The sequence below is a fragment of the Adiantum capillus-veneris genome, chromosome 4 (genome assembly GCF_014529385.1).
Source record: "Adiantum capillus-veneris isolate H3 chromosome 4, ASM1452938v2, whole genome shotgun sequence".
Lineage (NCBI taxonomy): Eukaryota > Viridiplantae > Streptophyta > Polypodiopsida > Polypodiales > Pteridaceae > Adiantum > Adiantum capillus-veneris.
In genome coordinates this window covers 113,261,949-113,280,495 of record NC_140934.1, presented here as the reverse complement: position 1 = coordinate 113,280,495, position 18,547 = coordinate 113,261,949, and the positions used below count along the sequence as shown (strand labels likewise).

At 44.2% G+C, this 18,547-nt stretch overlaps 2 protein-coding genes and 1 pseudogene across 2 annotated transcripts; all 3 read left to right on the top strand.

Annotated features, from left to right (window-relative positions):
* Positions 1 to 820: 820 nt before the first annotated feature.
* On the top strand, positions 821 to 2,341 carry LOC147459826 (uncharacterized). The gene is made up of 3 exons (XM_086511638.1): positions 821 to 1,009; positions 1,607 to 1,759; positions 1,808 to 2,341. Exons 1-3 carry the CDS (start codon positions 821 to 823, stop codon positions 2,339 to 2,341), a joined length of 876 nt encoding a protein of 291 aa, XP_086367764.1.
* Positions 2,342 to 8,594: 6,253 nt separating this feature from the next.
* On the top strand, positions 8,595 to 9,144 carry LOC147459825 (uncharacterized; annotated as a pseudogene).
* A 572-nt stretch (positions 9,145 to 9,716) lies between these two features.
* Positions 9,717 to 11,006, top strand: LOC147459824 (uncharacterized). Its single transcript, XM_086511637.1, has one exon. The coding sequence runs from the start codon at positions 9,717 to 9,719 to the stop codon at positions 11,004 to 11,006; it is 1,290 nt and encodes a 429-aa protein (XP_086367763.1).
* The last annotated feature ends 7,541 nt before the right edge of the window (positions 11,007 to 18,547 follow it).

The following is an 18,547-nucleotide window of genomic DNA, read 5'->3' as shown; positions in this document are numbered from 1 at the left end:
TAGAAGTGCTATTATAACAAAGGGTACGTGCGACAGCGGCAGTATGCGCCTCCATCCCCAGTAGCACAAGCTCACGCACCACCACCGCCAAGATATGCAGTAGGGAATTTGCCAGGACCCGTAGGAATAGAGAGGCCACAGCCAGTGTTAGGGCAACAACCTCCCTTACCAAGAACAAGGCCTGTCGCAGTACGATACGCACCTACAATGGAGGAATCAAATGAGTAGGCATTAATGCCTAGCCCGGCATACTATGAGGAACCTAGCGGTGGACACCATGGTTATCATGCCTCAGAATAGTTTTTTACGCCAGAACCTTGGAGTACGCCTAGTCCCGTAGTGCCATCTGAATTGAGTGCAACCGGAGAAGATAGGTACCAAATGGACAAACGCGTTGCTATTCATAGCAAATGGCGGAATCAAGAGACCAAAACCTACTTATCCGCAGAGACCGATGCAAGGGGCATCACCGCCCGTAAGAGGACCTTGTTTTAAATTCAGTGGCGATCATTTGATGAAGGATTGTCCTCACGAGGAAATTGTAAGGATCAACGCCTATTGCACGGAATGTGGGGTCACTCATCTGATCATAGATTGCCCAAAAAACCCAGAACCTAGAGGGAAGGCCACCTTGAACGTCATAGAGGCTATTCCGTCTACAAGTGGATCCGAGAACAAGAAAGTGATACCGGTCTAGGTGATAACAAGAGCACAAGCTGAGAAGGTGGTAGAAGAAAAGAGTGACGAGTCTCCGAGAGAGGAAACACCTAGCCAAGGGTCGAAAAATCGAAGAAACACGTGGAAGGCTAGGAAGATTAGGATGAAGGCTAGGAGAGAACGTGAACAGAAATCCTTAGCCGAGGAACTTGAGCAAAAAAAAGAGAAGCTCAAGAAACAGGAAGCGGATAGGACACCAAGGGTGGAAGAAATTCTTCCTACCCCAGCAGAACCAGTGGTGGTAGAGGAGCCAAAAAGCGCAAGCACGGGAGGATCTATTCTTGTAGAAAAGGTACACGAACAAATGGATGCCCTCCTACAGGCTTATGAAGCTAGGCTCAAGAAAGATCAAACACAGGCACAGAGATGGATGACATATCCTTATGCAGAATTGGAAAAGCAAAGGCTGGAAATGTGTCAAAAGATGGTAGAGACAGCCCAAGCCCTACTAGAACCTTTAGTTGTACCCCCGAGAAGAGAGGTAGTCATCCCATCACCACCAATACCAGAAGAGGTAAGACTAGAAGAGCCTAGGGAAGAAGAGAGAAAAGAATCGGAGAAACCTAGGCATGAGAATAAAGAAACCGAAACGAGAGAAGAGCCAGAGGATCTTAGGATAGTTCCTAACACCACCGACGAATCATTTAGGAATTTTTCTCCATATGAACCCATAGTGGAAGATTAATGGCCAGAGGAGTTATGGAGAGCAGTTAGAGACGTCAAGGACGGTAGCGACACATTACCTTCTGCTCCCATAGACAAATTCTAGGCAAGGTCACAAATAAACCTAGAAATGCAATCATGTTACGGAGATAGAGGTTCAGAGATATCCATAGAGAGTCGACCACATTCGTTGAGGACTTTACCATCCTACACGGGTGAGTATCAGGTCAGTTCCGAGGTCAAGGTCGTGCCCTCTCACAGGCACCTAGCGCCAAAAATCATCGATTCAAAGGGGCTAGTGGATATCCTATCAACATCAGTGACTTGCACCATCACATTGGCAGAATTATTGAAAATCCGACCAAGGATGTGGTCAAACGTAGGAGACTGCTTAGAAAAGTTCGGAGTGACGGATCCAGCCGCAAAGATCAGAGAAGGAATCCAGGAGATTGAGAAGCCATACGCAAACACAGAGCCGGTACCTTTGAACAAGGTAGGCGATTATTGCGAAGGAGAAGAAGGAAACACCACGCTTCCGGTAGAATGCGAAGGTGTAACGACAATGGCGATCCTAGACAGCGGAGCGGGAGTTGCCATAGCCACCAAGGAAGTGTGGAAGAAGTGGGGAAAACCTGCACTAAGGGCGACAAGGATGAAGCTGCAACTTGCAGACGGATACGTAGAAAGGCCCTTAGGACTTCTAGAAAAAGTGATAGTTTCGTCGTGCGGGATCGAATACGAGCATACTTTTGCAATTGTGGATTTCGGCAAGAAAAATAATTACGACATCATTCTAGGACGACCCTTCATGAGGAAATTGAAGATAGTCCAGGATTGGGGTTATAATTATCTTTACTTGCGCCACATGGAGACGACCACTAGAATTAACTTGAAAGACCACAGCTATAGAGACGTAACGAGATCCCATACCCTTTCCCAGAAGATGCGTTGGAACCTCTAGAATGGGAGCAGAATTTAGCCACTTTGGATGTGTGTGCCATCGAGGCCAAGCCAACGACAAAATTTTGTGACGAGAAAGGCTTCGATTGGGTACCATACTATATGGTAAATGCGGTATTGGATTCCGAGGAAACCACTCCGAAAATCGGCCTTGAAGGCAACACAAACGAGAACGAGGCAGAGAGGGAGGTAGAGGACGAATTCTACGACTCCTTAGAGCACCTAGACCCAAAAGAAGAGGCAGATGAGGAGTGCTCAGATGGCCCTAGTGACGAAGAAGAAACGGTAGCGGATGTCAGGTTTTACGACTTTCCAAATCAAAAACCTTGACGCCAACGTCACTATAAAAGCAAAAGGACATCCAACCAACCAAGACCAAACCCCATGCCTAAAATTCAGGGCAAGACACAGTTCTTATTGTTGGTCAACGCAACGGATTGTGCCAAGGACAAAATAACGGGTAGATTCCTAGGCTACAAGGACGCGCCAGCGCGAGAAACTGCCACGAAACAACAGAAAAAAGCAAAAGAAGTAAGTAGGTCAGAGAATGGGAGCAGGAAATCCAACCAGCCAGAGGTGATTAGAGTAGGAGACCCCCCATGGACCAAGGTTGAGAGGAGAAACAAGTACAGAGAGCTTAAGAAAACCTTGAGTGAAGTATGGACAACGGAAATGGAGAGTGATGAGGATGAGAAGGATAACATTAGTGTACCTTCGCACTTCAAAAAGTACACCATACAAGATAGGAAGCTCGTAGTAGCACTACCCATGAGAGAAAGGACACATGAGAAGTCTTACGACGGGCCGGAGGACGCCAAGAAGATAGACCTAGCAGAGCCAGGAGAGGATCCTAAGCCGGTCTACATAGCCACAGACCTAAGCCCTGAGGAAGAAGAACTTCTCATCAGTCTTCTCAAAGAATATAAGGATGTCTTTGTGTGGTCATACCAATACCTCAAGGGAGTAGACCCTAGTGTCTGCCAACATACAATCCCCTTGAAGCCAGACGCAAAGCCAAGCAGACAACGTCCTTATACGTATAACGATACGTTTGCCAAACACATCAAGGAAGAGATAGATAGACTTAAAGAAGCTAAGTTTATCTACGAGATAGAGCATACTGACTGGGTGTCACCTATCGTGATCGTGCCCAAAGAGAACGATAAATTGCGAGTATGCGTCAATCTCAAAAAGGTAAACGCAGCTACGATAAGAGATAAATATCCCTTACCAATCACAGAACATCTCTTAGAAAGAGTAGCAGGCAAACAGGCTTATTCCTTTCTAGATGAGTTCTCAAGCTACTATCAACTTGCGATCGCGCAAGAAGATCAGCACAAGACGGCATTTGCCACAGAGTTTGGCATATACGCTTTCAAAGTAATGCCGTTTGGCCTTACAAATGCCCCCGCAACATTCCAAAGGCTTATGGCCCGCTCGTTCAAGGAATATCTACGCATATTCTTAGAGATCTATATGGATGACCTTTGTGTATATTCTTTTGAGAACGGAGCACATGGAACATCTAAGAAAGGTTTTCGAGAAGTGCAGGACTTACAGGATCTGCATAAACCCGGAGAAATGTGTTTTCATGGTTAGACAAGGTAGAATCCTAGGGCACATAGTATCGAAAAAGGGCATATCGACTGATCTCGACAAGATCAAGGTCATTATTGAGTTGCCAAGGCCAAGAAACATGAAGGAGGTTCAGTCCTTTATGGGACACTGTGGATATTACCGGAGGTTCATCTACTTATACGCAATTATTGCACAGCCTCTTTATAGGTTGATCGTAGTATTCGTATGGACAGACGAATGTGAAACATCCTTCGCAAAACTCAAGGAAGCGTTGATCTCAGCACCGGTTTTAAAAGCACCAGATTGAAACAAAATTTTCCATGTTCACATAGATACTTCGGCGAATGCCATTGGGTGTGTTTTGGCACAACCTAGTGAAGGAACAATGCATTTTCCAATCTACTATGCAAGCTGGCAGTTAAATTGTGCCGAGAAAAACTACACCACCACAGAGAGAGAGAGGGATTAGGCATGATATATGCAGTGAATAAATTCAGGCATTATCTTTTGGCCAATAAGTTTGTGTTCTTCACGGACCATCAAGCCCTTCTCTACCTAGTAAACAAGCCATGCAGTACGGGACGCATAGTAAGATGGTTTATAGTACTGCTAGAATTTGACTTCACAGTCATGGTAAAGAAAGGAAAAACCCATCTATGGGCCGACCATCTTTCTAGGATAACCAACGGAGAAGCACCAATAGGGGTTGATGACGACATGCCTGACGCATATCTTTTCAACATTGAAATGATCCCTAAATGGTCACAAACGATCGTAACTCTTTTGAGTTATGGAGGTATCTTTGAGAGAAAAAACCTCGTCTACAAGCAACAGAATATTGAGCAAGCCAAGAATTTCCAAATCATTGCCGGACGCATGTATCAATATGGTTCAGATAAGATCCTACGCTTGTGTATAAGTCCTCAGGAGTATGACACTTACCTTCAAGAGGCCCATGAGCAGGACTTCGAATTTCATTGCTCGAACGAAAAGACCTACCAACGGTTGCAAAGGCCTTGCATGCGCAACGAAGTGCACGAATACGTTAGCAAGTGCACAACTTGTCAAGCCAAACCACCAGTGGAACACGCCACATTATTCCAAGTAAACATAGCTCCCCAATGGAGCCAGTTTATGGTGGATTACCTCACCACACGTACGCTACCAGAGAATATTTCCAAGGCTAGACAAAGATCTATAGAGCTAGAGGCCAGAGACTACGCTTTGATTAAAGGACAGCTCTATAAGCAAGGAAAAGATGACCAACTCAAGTTGTGTGCGACGGAAAACGAATATTTGCCAATCCTAGAGCAAGCACACGGAGGTGTATCAGGAGGCCATTTTTCGGGCGACAAGACGACTAAAATTGTCTTAACCGCAGGAATCTGTTGGCCTACATTATCCATGGATGCTAAGCAGTATGTTAAGCACTGCAATGACTGCCAAAGGACCAAAGTACCAAAGTACCACTTAAAAGAGATGAGATGCCTTTACGGCCAATGATGGGTGCACGCGCTTTTGCCAAATGGGAAATTGATTTTGTTGGACCTATTGCACCCCCAGCTTATCGTACGCATGCCCAATATATCATTGTGGCCACGGATTATCTCACTAAATGGGTAGAAGCTAAGGCTACACAAAAAGCCGAGGCTAGAACCAGGGCACAATTTCTTTATGAATACGTCTTTGTTAGGTATGGCCTACCTATTGAAATCGTTAGTGACAGGGGAACGCACTTCATCAATGAGATCATTGAATGTCTCCTAGGAGAATTCATGATCATTCATAGGAAATCAGCCCCTTATCACCCACAAGCAAACGGGCAAGCCGAGGCCACAAACAAAACGCTGTGCACGGTTCTCACCAAGATTGTTGAGAAGTCAAGAACGGATTGGGAGCAGAAACTACATTCCACAGTATGGGCATATAGAGTGGCTTACAAAACATCACTAGGCACGACACCCTATAACATGGTGTTTGGACTTAATGCCATATTGCCCATAGAATTTTGAATCCCAACCCTACAAGTAGCAAAAGACCTTGAGTGGACAGGGCATGAGTTGTCTTCCAGAATAGATGACTTGGAAAAGTTGGACGAGCTTCGCCTTAAGGCGGTAGCCTCCATTTATGCTAGCAAAAGAAGACAGAAGGGATTCCTTGACAAGCATGTGCGGTCTAAAGGGTTCAAAACAGGTGATTACGTGTTGGTTTACACCCTTAAACAACACGCCAAGAAATTGAAAAGGCGAGGGATGGGACCCTTTGTGATTAAGCATCTATCACCAAGTGGCGCCATCAAACTTGCAACATTAGAGGGAGAGGAGATGCCTAATTGGATTAGTGGTTTTGCAGGTTAAAGAAGTATCATATGCCACTAACCCAAGACATGCTCCAGAAAATTCATTACGAGAAGAGACGGGCCAAGGAGAAATCCAGAGTGGTACAAGAAGCAAAAGATGAGGCACAGGAAAGAATTGCCAGAAGAAAGCTTCTACGCCAACAACGGTTACCAGGAGGACTCCTACGGATCAACCAGGTAACAATCAAGGAACTGGATGAAGAAAGAGTGGATCCCGTGATCCAAGTACAGGTTGGGAACAATCAGGTCATCACAAGGGCACTAGTGGACTCAGGAGTTCAAGGAAACCTAATTTCCCAGAGCTTGTACAAACAATTGGCCCACACCGACCTTCAAAAGACCAACCAGCAAATCAAGGGTTATACAGGGCACATGACACAAGCCATCGGCTATGTCTTGTTAACAATTCAAATAGCGGAACATGTCTACCCTCACAAATTTTACGTGGTCAAAGATACGGACACCACATACCCCATGTTGCTAGGATAGACATCGCAAAGGACATACAACGCACAGATTGATTGGCTTCAAAACACAATTCACATTCAAGACCAAGACATCATGCAGACGGTCGAGTTCGCCAATCAACACGAAATGCCACAAGCACCAAAGCCAAGCAACATGGACAAAGGAAAACAGCCTCTAACAACCACCAAAACAGTACCCAGGCCTACCATAAAAGAAACAACCATGGCACAGAGTTCCAATTATAAGCAAAGCACAAGAAAAGTGTGGCTCCCTACAAGCCCACTTACCAACGGAAAAATCTGGCTACCCAAGCAGAAGCAAACCTCTACCTTGAAACCAAGGGTAATTCAACCAAAATACCCTTGATCACCTAAAAAGAAAACCACACAACATCCACTAGGGACATACCAAGCCCCACAACAGCAAAAATGGGTCCCCAAGGAATCTATACATCAACACCAAGGCTACATGTACATTTGGATCCCAAAACGGCAGCAAAACAAGACACCACAGCCTTGTAGCTTGGTACCTATCACATGGAAGTATCCACAACCACAAGAACGGCCCACCCCGACTAAGGACATCTGGATACCGAAGAAGTTGTCACGAGACTTACACCAACACAGATACGTTTGGATTCCAAAATCCAAAGAAACGCCAACTTCGCCACCAAAAATAACGCCACCACCTACAACAACCACACAAGTTTGGCGCCCCAAGCGAAGAATCACGCCATCAAGTGCCGAAGACACATACTTTCTACTACCAATCACGGAAAAGGCACAACGGCTGCAGTTGAAATTACATGGTCCGCGGTTGTTTAATCTACCGTCGCGATGACTTGAAAGCAACAAACCTCGCCAGCAAATGCCCGTAAGCATATAAGCTTGCGACCCCCATCTTGCACAGCATAATTTTTCCCATGCATATTCCGCAAAAGCATGCATAGGGCCCCATTGCAAGGCCTTGCAGTAAGGCACGTGTTTAAACACCCATGCACTGCACCATCAACTTCCAGTCATCCGGGAGGACTCAGACTAGGAAGGGGGGAGGCATTGAGGGATTACTTATGAGCGGGCATCGGTTTCACATGGTTTGACAACTTGATTTTTGTTTTATTGAGATTTTCTTATGATTAACTGCTAAAAGAGTGATGCCCGACTAAGCTTCAGGAAGGGATTCAAGTCACAACAGGACCATATACCCCTATCCTTATGTAAATATCATCAATACTTATGTTTTCTTGTATAAAGTGACCCTAAAATGGCAGTACATAGCCGCGAACGTGATCTTCTAGGGATAAAGCACCTTCCCTAATTTTTGGTTATTTTTCGGTCTAATTTTCCTAATTTTAAAGACCAAAATTGGATTTTTTAAGTACCTTTTTGTATTTTCTTCGGAAATTAGCCAGAAAAAATCAAAAATAGCAACAAAGATTCTGGAAGCAAACGCCAAAATGCCAAAGGTGGATCTACTCCCAGAAAAAGTTTGGAAGCATTCAGAGAACGTCAATTTTTGGCCTTAAAGAAACGGCGGTAGTTTCGACCATTTTGCCATATCTTGGGCCTCGGATGTCCAAACAAAGAAATTAACGACCTGTAGGGAGTGTAAGATGTCCAAACAAAGAAATTAACGACCCGTAGGGCTTGTCAAAATAGAAGTGTTCGTAGAGGACCCTCATAAGATGGCTCCTCTGTTCCCAAAGACTATGTTACAACAAAAGATGGAAAAGACAGAAGCGTCTGCTGAGGCAACGCTCGAGAAATTCCAAAAGAGGAAAGAGACCCAACAAGAGAAGAGAGCGGAGGAGAAAGAACAAAAAGAAGAACGTAAAAAGAGCCTCACGGAAATGATGCGCGAGAGGATCAAAGCAAGGGGGCTAGCACCCAAAAGACCGGCCGTAAGCCCTACAGAGTTGGAGCAGGCAGCCAAGAAGGCAAGAAAGGCTCTTGAAGAAGCCACGGACAAGCCCAAAGAGCTCAAAACAAAGAAAAAAATGGATGTCAGGCCACCAGTAACAACTGAGACACCGATTGAAACACCCGTCAAGGAGGCAGAGAAGCCAGCTGCGGCAACAGAAGAGCAAACGGCAAAGCTGACTAAGAAAGTAGAAACCATAAACAAAGAAGTAGAGCCTACACTAGAAATTGAAAAGCCAATTGCAAAAGAGAAGGGCAAAGAAAAAGACGAAGAAGAAGTGCCACCTGAAACTCCCCACCCTTTGCAAGAAGAACTTAACAGAATAGAAGGAGAGCGGGCAGCGCAACTTATGATTGACATTGCTCTAGAACGAAGATCAGTAAGCCCTACACCCACCCTCCAGCCCATCACATTGTTAGAAACACCGGAGTTTGTACGGACAGAGAGAACAAAGGAGAAACCAGAGGCCTTCCAACTAGAAGAGCCAATATTACCAAGGCCGTTAACAACAGAACAGCAGGCAGTCTTGACGCTAGGAGACCTTATGGCGGCCGGATATTCTTCTAATGAGGCAAAAGCGGCCGTGGGATTCAACCTACAGGCTTTAACGACAGAAGTTCCAATTACAGAAATGGAAATGACAGAAGAAGAAGCCGCAGAAGCCGAACGGATCAAAATGTGTACGTGTGATGAACACACTGAAACAGAAACGGGTGAACCATCTACACAAGGACAGCAATCGGAGTGCTTGCTAAAAATGCAAGAAGACCCCATGATGATTGACTCTGTGGCAAAACGAACCAAAAATGAACAAGTAACGGGAGCAGGTGTGCCTCCCGAAGGCTTGCAAACAACGCAAGAAAACCTCGGGACGGAGGCCACACCCTCCACATCAACTACACCAGGCCTGGAAGAAGAACCTGTGTTCAAGGATGTAAAGAAAATTATGCAGGAGTGGTGGAAAAGCAAACAGGAGGCGGTCCTCATGACGCCTATTTTCCAAAAAATCAGAGACAAGCAAGAAGATGCGCCGGTGGCACCCGATGCAATAATGACGGACGTAAGTCCAATGACTCTGGGTCCACGGCAAGAGGTAGAAGAGAAGAAGGAAGAAGAGGCCTCCACCAGCCAAACAATCTCTATCCCACCCCAGTTTCAACTCCCCACTACAAACGTGGCCAGGTCAGCCCTCATTCAGAAGCTGGCAGAAGAAATAGCTAAAGAAGACGTGCCAACGGTCATGGCGCTCGAGAAGGAGCAAGAAAACAATGCAGATCTTAGCCTGGCCATCGCCAGTATTAATACAGAATTGAAAAACAAAGAGAAGGAGGTGGAGGCACGGAACAAAGAAGCCGAGGAGTTGCGCAAGGCTAACGAAGAGCTAGAAAAGACGAATATGGCGCTTCTCGAGGATTTAAAAAGAAGAGAAGCCCAGATCGAGCACATGAGCAAGGAAAGAGACAAATATCAGAACCAATATGAAGACGAGAAGGCTCATAAGGATCTGCAGGCTAGTGTGGCACAGAGCACGAAGCTAGCGCTCAAAAATAAAGAAAAACTTTATGAGCAAGCCCACAAAAGCGCAACAGAATCAGCAGAGATTGCTCAGCGCCAGCAAGTGGCCATCGACGCACTTAAACGAAGAGTAGCGGATCAAGCTAGGCAGTTGGATTCCTTCCTAGAGAATCCAATGCTTATTCCGTCTACAGAACAAGACCTGGTCACAGCTCTCCGTGCACAGAATGACAATCTAAGGGAGAAATACGACACAGAACAAACAGCCAAGGCAACAATGGAGGAAGCCCTACACAAAGCGAAAAAAGACCGAGTGGAGGACTTACAGACCCTAAACAGTGCACTGGAGAACATAACAAAAGAAGACTTGGACCTCCGGTCACAGCTGGCTAAAGTAGAGCGCATTCAGAGCCTACCGCCAAGAGAAAAAGGAGAAGTAGTAGCTGTCAAAGAGGCGGAGATAGAGCCAATAGAGGCAGGGACATCTACTGCCCCAGGTGTAAAAAGGCCCAGAGAAGTCCGAGCCTTGCCTGCCGACCATTGGCTCACCACACAGAAGGTCGTGGCCAAGAATTCCCTCTTCGAGCAGGCACTACTCTCCTCAGATCTCATCAAATTCTTCACACCAGAGAGAGTCAGAGAAGTAATGCAGGAGCCATCCCTACCCTACGCCATCCTACGATGGGAAACGATTGAAACCAAGAAGGAGTTAATGCCAATGCTGCTGCCAAACAATGGCACAGTAGATTTGAGTGGGTGGGATGCACAAAGCTTAAAAGATCTCAGACCACAATGGAAGGAGGAGTATCTGGCAAAGAACAAATAGAGTGCCACCATTAACTCCTTTGCTCCGCTCCATATTCAGATCGACCCTACTTTTTGCCCCATACTCAAACGCACAAGATGGGAAGATTTTGAACAAGTGATTAAAGACCATCCGCATTGGCTAAACTACCCTGTGTTCGGTGAGCCGAAGGAAGCGCCCTCCATTGGATACATGCACAAGGCCATCACTCAAATGATCAGCCAAGTGAAGGGCAAGCACGACATAGCATGCAAAATGACGTTGAAAATCTGTCACATGCTGTCTGCTTACATCAACACCTTCAGAAACACGGAGCACACAAGATTGCGGTCGACGACATTCCTAGAAGGAACGAAAGGCCTGGTGTTCAACCTCAACGACACCCCAAAAATGAAGATCATATTTGGCCTGTTCGCCCGCATCATCTTCTTGCCAAGCACCTACATGCAGACATTCGAAGAAGCATTCTATACGGGCTTCTTCGAGTATGATTCCATGGTCTTCATGTCTGCATGCAAGGACTTGCGCGCCCGTTTTGTGGCCTTCACGCTTCATGACCGAGATACTCCATTCTCGAGGATTTCAAGGCCACAAGAAGAAGACCGACTGGAACAGATGATGCTCGCCTTCAACGAGTATCTTAAGCAGTAGAAGAAAGCCGACCCCGAGGAAAGCAACTGAGCAAAGACAAGTCTTGTCGGGGACGACAAGAAACGGGAAGAGGGGAGTGTTGACGGGAGTATGGAATGACCGTCAAAAGATGCCAATAAAGAGCAGAGGATAAGCAGGAGTCGCCTTCGAACCCATGTGTATGTGTGTACAACATTTTTGCACATGGAGCCAGCGTTGTAATTTAAATGACGGGATTATTTTTAAATGACGGGACTCGTTCCAAGCCCGTAAAGCCTTGTAAATCCCTATAAATGATAGATGAGCCATAGCCAGTCTCCAGTGATCAGTAATCTCAAACCCCCGCTCTAATTATCAATTGTGAGCCAATTTGGAAGTAGGTATATAAGCCAAAAGCTCTATTTTTCACGGACAACTCACTTGTAATTTCTCGGAGCTTGGTGAAGAGAGCTCACCTACGCCTGCGCGCTCACGGTTTCGCCCACAGGTATGCTAATGCAAAGACCTTTCATACGTTGCTTCTATATGCTCTTAGCTTCATGTTGATGATCATGATGTTGGTTGTGAGTGTGTGTACGCGACGCAATGAGCGGTTGAAGTCTACGTCGCCCTCTTGTGTGTTTTGCTCATTGTGCGTTATGTGTGATGTGTATTGCGATTCCAATCATAGACATAGGTTCTAGGTGGTAAAGCTAAGCCTTCCAAGCCCTCAATCATTCGATTTGAGTGAGGTTAGGTGTGGCGGCAATGGCGGTTGTCCATATAGGCCATTTTTCGAAATGTCATTTGAGCCCGGAAACACATTCCCCATAGTCTTAAGGCCTAGGTTCCTAAGTTTCATGATGATTGGACTTCGTTTCATGTCCATTTGACCATTAGAGAGCCGATACGCTCGTAGGAGACTTTTGCAGTTTCTGGATCTGTTTCGCGTGTAGGACATTCCTGACTCTTCCTCCTCCTTGCTTTGTCGTCTAGGACATAGCATGTGATGTTTCCATGCACTAGTTGGGTCAGCTACGCCCTCGGATTGACATATTGTATGTTGGTTTGAGTTCTCGCTTCGCTACATCGTCCGATCGCGGCGATCCGCCAACACTTATCAACAGCACCCTTTTGCCTTTGTTGACAGATGGAAATAGCATTTTTAATCTTTTGGGAAGATTCTTGCAGATCTCGGCTATATTCATATGCAGCAATGAAGATCTTCCCATGTATCTTCGGCTATATTCATCTGCAGCAGCGAAGATCTTCCCATGTATCTTGAGTAGCAGGGGACATTTTGATCTTCCTTCTATTACTTCAAAAGGTGCTTTTCCCGTGGAAGTATGTACAGTGTTATTGTAAGCATACTCCACTAAAGGTAAGTACTTCTCCCATTGGGACTTTTGATCTACTTCTGTGAAATAAGCTTTTAGTAGATCAACAATTATTAAATTAGCTATTTCACTTTGGCCATCCATTTGTGGTGATAGGCCGAAGAGAAGTTTAGCCTTGTACCTAAATTCTCAAAGAGACCCTTCCAAAAATTATTGGTCATTCTAGGGTCTCTATCTGACACTATGGACATTGGCAAGCCATGGTACTTGAAGATTTGTGATATAAAGAGGGTTGCCATTCGATGAGCCTTAATAGTCTTTTTGACAGGTATGAAATGTGCTTGTTTGCTAAACCTGTATACTATCGTCCATATTCCAGTATTCCCATAGATAGACTTGGGCAATCCAAAGATAAAATCCATGGATATGCTCTCCCATGGTGAATTAGGGATTGGCAAAGGTTCAAGCAATCCAGGTTGCTTCCCTCTATCAAACTTTTTCTTTTGGCATACCACACATTTTGAAACATACTATGTTTGTGGCAAGCCAATAGAAGTATGTTTCTATCCCTTTTAGGGTAGACCGAATCCCTCTATGCCCCACATAAGGAGGAGCATGAGATTCATACATTACTTTCTCACGTAGTGAGTTAGTAACGCATAGTGCAAGGACTGATATCACATCTCTAAAATCGGGATCGATAGCGTACTCATCTATCATAGAAGATAGATCATTGTGAGTTGCTATGGATACTGCATTCACTCTCGGTCATCTTGAGAGTGCATCGGCCACTTGATTATGCTTGCCAGCAATGTGAGCAATATGAAAATGAAATTGCGAACGGAAATTTGCCCACCTCATTTGTTTGTCAGAGAGCTTGGTCTGCCTCATGAAGTACTTAAGGCTTTGGTCATCCATTTGCAGAATGAAAGGAATCCCCAATAAATAGTCCCCACGAGTCTAGAGCATGTAGAACTACTAAGAGTTCCTTCTCATATATCCCTAGAGCTTGCTCAACAGGGTCGAGCCTTCGACTTCCGTAGGCTATGGCTTGTCCTTCTTGAAGCAAAACAGCTCGAAGGCAATCACCACAGGCGTCACATTGGACCTCAAATGGCTTTGACAGATCTAGCAGTGTAAGCACATGTTGAGAGATAAGCTTATCTTTAAGCTTTTCGAAAGCATTGTTCTCCTTGGTGGACCATATATACCTAACGTTTTTCTTTGTTAGTTCATGTAATGGTCGCGTGATTTGTGAGAACTTTTCTATGAAGTGTCTATAGTATGCACACATACCTATAAAGCTTCTTAGTTCATGCAGATTCCTTGGATAAGGCCATCATTTTATTACCTCTAACTTTGATGGATCCATTTGGATGCCATCTTGAGAGATAATGTGACCTAAATAATGAATCTCTTGTAAGAAAATTTCACTTTTCTTTCTATTAATATAAAATTTATTCTCTCATAAAACTTGAAATATTACTTGGAGGTGTTGCTTGTGTTCGTCTAATGAATTAGAGTAGATGATTATATCATCAAAGAACACTCCAGTAAAGGTTTGGTGAGGCCTGAATAGCTTTTCCATCAGGCGGTTTAATGTGGCTGGTGCATTGGTCAAGCCAAAAGGCATGACAATCTACTCGTAAAGACCAAATGTAGTGCGAAATGCGGTCTTAACAATGTCTTGATCAACTATCCTTATTTGATGGTAGCCACTTTTTAGGTCAATCCTACTGAAGTAGCCACTTTTTAGGTTAATCCTACTGAAGTAGGTCGACTCCTGTAACTTATCACATAGGTCTTCTACCCATGGAACGGGAAACCTATTCTTGATATTGATCCTATTTAGTGCTCTATAGTTGACACGCATACAATATGTGCCATCTTTCTTTTGCACTAATAACACTGGTGAAAAAAATGGAGATGAGCTAGGCCTAACCATGCCTTTCTCACCCAACTCATGTACTTGCCGCATAATCTCCTCTTCTTGAGCTTGAGAAACTCGATAAGGAGGTTTATTAGGTGGTGAGGTTCCTGGAAGAAGTTCAATTGCATGGTCGTCATCCCCTTGTTTGGGAGGAAGCTCACAAGGGATGTCGTCAATAAAAACATCTTGGAATACCTTGAGAAAATTGAATAACTCTAATTCCTTTTGATTGTTTATATCTTCATTTGCTAAAGCATTAGGTTCATTTTGAGAATCTTTAACAAAAATCATGTACAGAGAAATAGAGCTCTTTATTGACTTATTGAAAGCTTGCTTATGTATAATGGGTATGATACTACCCAACTCCTTAGCACCTATGTACATATGTTTTTCCCTGAACCTAAAGTAGATTTGTATTTCAGGGAATTTAACATTGGCAGCCATGCAATCAAACCATGGTGCCCCTAGGATAACATACTCATGCTGAGAGGAGAGATGAAGAGATCCTCCTTGTCCACATAGCTTTGGACATGGAGCCTCAATTTCCCAATTAAGGGAGTGACTGAGGCTTCTTGCCCCTTGAAAGCACCATCGGTAGGTAGGACATCTCCCATCTCATAGGCTTGGATGCCTAGCTTGGTGTCCAACTCTGTGGATATGAAATTGTGAGTAGAACCAGGGTCAAAGAGAATGAAAACATCATGTTCTCTTACCTTTCCCCAAGCATGACATAGAGGAGATCTTTTATGATGAGCATCCTCTTCTTGAATTTTGACCAAGGTATCTCTAGGAGGCTCATTACGTGTATTCTTGTGGGGGCAAGCATGATAGGCAGGCCCTTGCTCCCCGCTCTTGAAACAATGGTTATCTTTTCGATAACACTCTAGGTCTTCAAGAGAGAGTTTATGTTTGCCTTTATAACCTCCCTTCTCCTTAGCTTTGTTGTTGTTGGCATTGACTTTGGGAGACTTTTGGACACTGTTCTTCCCCTTAGGCTCGTTACGGTCCTTGTTTTCCATGGGCTTAAGATTTCTCTTAGCCCCTTGTTGGAAGTTGATTCTTAAAGCCACCATAGTATGGTTTATGACCGCAGATATGGTGCGTGGCCTTTGGGAGTTAACATACTTTGCCACATCCTCAGATAAACCCGCACAAAATTGTGGTTTTTGCTCTCCAAAATCCATCTTTTTGTAGAGTGTGCACAGCTTTGAGATGTAAATCCCAAAACTTGTCTACTTGTGAATAGATTCATAGGGAGAGAGCTTCAAGCTTCACCATTCGGTGATTACTTTGTCTTTGGCATTGGTAGCCAAAAACTGCTTCATGATGGAAGCTCTTAAAGCTTTCCATGTTCGTGGAGCTTCATCGTTTGCTCGTAGGTTGGACCACCATTGCCTGGCATATTTTTGAAAATGCATAGCTACATGACATAGCTTAGAGGACTCCGTGAAGCCCTCATCTCCAAATGCCGCATTGAATTGTTGGATAAAGGCCAAGACTTTGTCTGTAGCACCAAAGGTGCTATTGTAGGTAAGGAAAGAGATGTTCTTTCCTCCCTCTTTGAACTTTTTGAGCTTGGACGACCTCTTCCAGGTGGCATAGGATTTCCTATGGCCTCTTCTTTTGGGTGGTTCGAGAGCTGCACCATCACTTTCTTTAGAAGAGGAAGAGGATGAAGAAGATGGAGAAGAGGGTGACCTCTTTCTTGCCTTTTTCTTCTCTTGTTTTCTCTCTTCCCTCTTTGAATTATGGTGTAGATAAGTATGCGATGGTCTTCTCCGTGTAGGGGATGCTAGAGAGCGTTTTGTCCGCCGTCTTTGTGGAGCCATCTCCACTGAGGTGGCAAGAGACTCACTTGTTTCTCGTTATTTCAGTGGGGGCTCTACCGTTGAAACTTGGGTTCTCCTTTGGGAGGGAGATGCCTCATCGAGTAGTAAAATTTTCAGCCCTTCGTACGGGTCCTCCTCTTCTTCCCTTATTGGAGAGAGTCCTCTTTTGGAAGTCTCACCAAGAGCTTTCCTATGTACTCTCTCTTCTTGGTGGGAGTTTGGAAAATACCATGAGTGCGCAATTGCTGTAGCACTTCACCTTGGAGGGATGGATTGCCCAAGGCTTGTTGAAGCCTAGAAACAAGATAGTTTACAAGCATAGGGGCATCATTAGTTGCTCTTTCATTAGCAAAATCAAAGCTATCAACATTCATTTCAATCTATTTTCCCTTGTTAGCCATACTAGCAAATTTTAGGTGTAAATTTTTACTTGTGCTTTGGCACTTCAAGCCCTAGTTTCTACTCCTCTTTACCTTCAAAGATAAGTACTCAAGCATCTATACCCGTGGCTCGAATATTATTAATTGCAAGGAATAGAAGAGAGGGTTTAATAGAGCCAAGACAACACCGATTCCTGTCAAGCTTCTAATAGCTCAATAATGGTTAATCCATAGGCAACAAGCCCCGTAGGACTCCATTATTAAGACCATAGCTCTCAATGGTATCCCTGTTCACTGCATAAAGCACGCGTGCTTCAAGGATGAAAAATCCCTATTCAAATTAATAACACCAATCATTTGTAGCAAGCTTGAGGACCTCTCTTCGTGAGCAAAAAAAGAGAAACCAATAGCTCTGATACCAATGTAACATTTAATGCACTAGTAACTTGTGTGTAGTGGAAATTGATAACATAGTGAGCATTTAATTAAGAACAAGTTCCTAATGAGCATAGAGAGAGTACTTAATTTGAAAAATCAACATAGAAATTTACACCTAGCTAGTTTGGCATAGACAATACTTGAAAGAGAGAGAAATAGAACAATTGACAACAATTGAGGACCGAATTTACATGGAGTCGGTCCCCCCTCCATAAAGGCTTTGTATTATAGCTTCTCACATCAAAGGAGACTTTTGTACAATACAATTCTTTTGTTCCTTGACAAAACTCATTGGTGCAATGAAGATGGAAGCTTCATGCACCAAATTATGCTTGAAAAACACACCTAGTGTCCCTAGCCTCAGTGCCAAGACCTCACACACCTTCAAAAATGGTGAGAGCTAGCAAGGAATGAGGATGACTAAGAGGAAGAAGATGTATCCTATGAGAAAGAAGTATCTCCTCACATAATCACTCTAATAGCATAGCTTAGCTTATTAATTAGCATGGTAGAAGAGATCAGCATGCCATTGAAGCTTGGCTCTTGGTTGGATTTGCATTCCATAGCCAAGAGTTGTTGATGTAGGCCTCTACTTCTCAATGCTTGGAGAAGGAGATGGATTTCTTCTTGCACACATGAGTTGTGTGTGTGTAGCAATTCTAATTATATATACCTAAATATATACGCAAACGAACACTACACTTCACAGACCAATAATTCTAGGACAATACAATGGATTTGTACAATAATTTATTTGCAGTTGAAAATAAATTTTGTACAAGGCAGTAAAGATATCAAAGTAAAACATGGGAAGCAGTCGTCCCCAATTTTGGAGTAATGTTGCTTCAAGGTAAGCGAGCATCCACCACTCATCAATAACATAGAACTGAATGCTTTAATCAAAGAAGGTAGCCCTCACCTGCATCCATAGCCACAAGAAAACATTCGTTAGCACGTGACTGTACGCAGGTGATGCTGGGCATCCCAGTTGTTATCCATGTCACAATAAAAAAAGACACACAGTTCTTTGACATATATT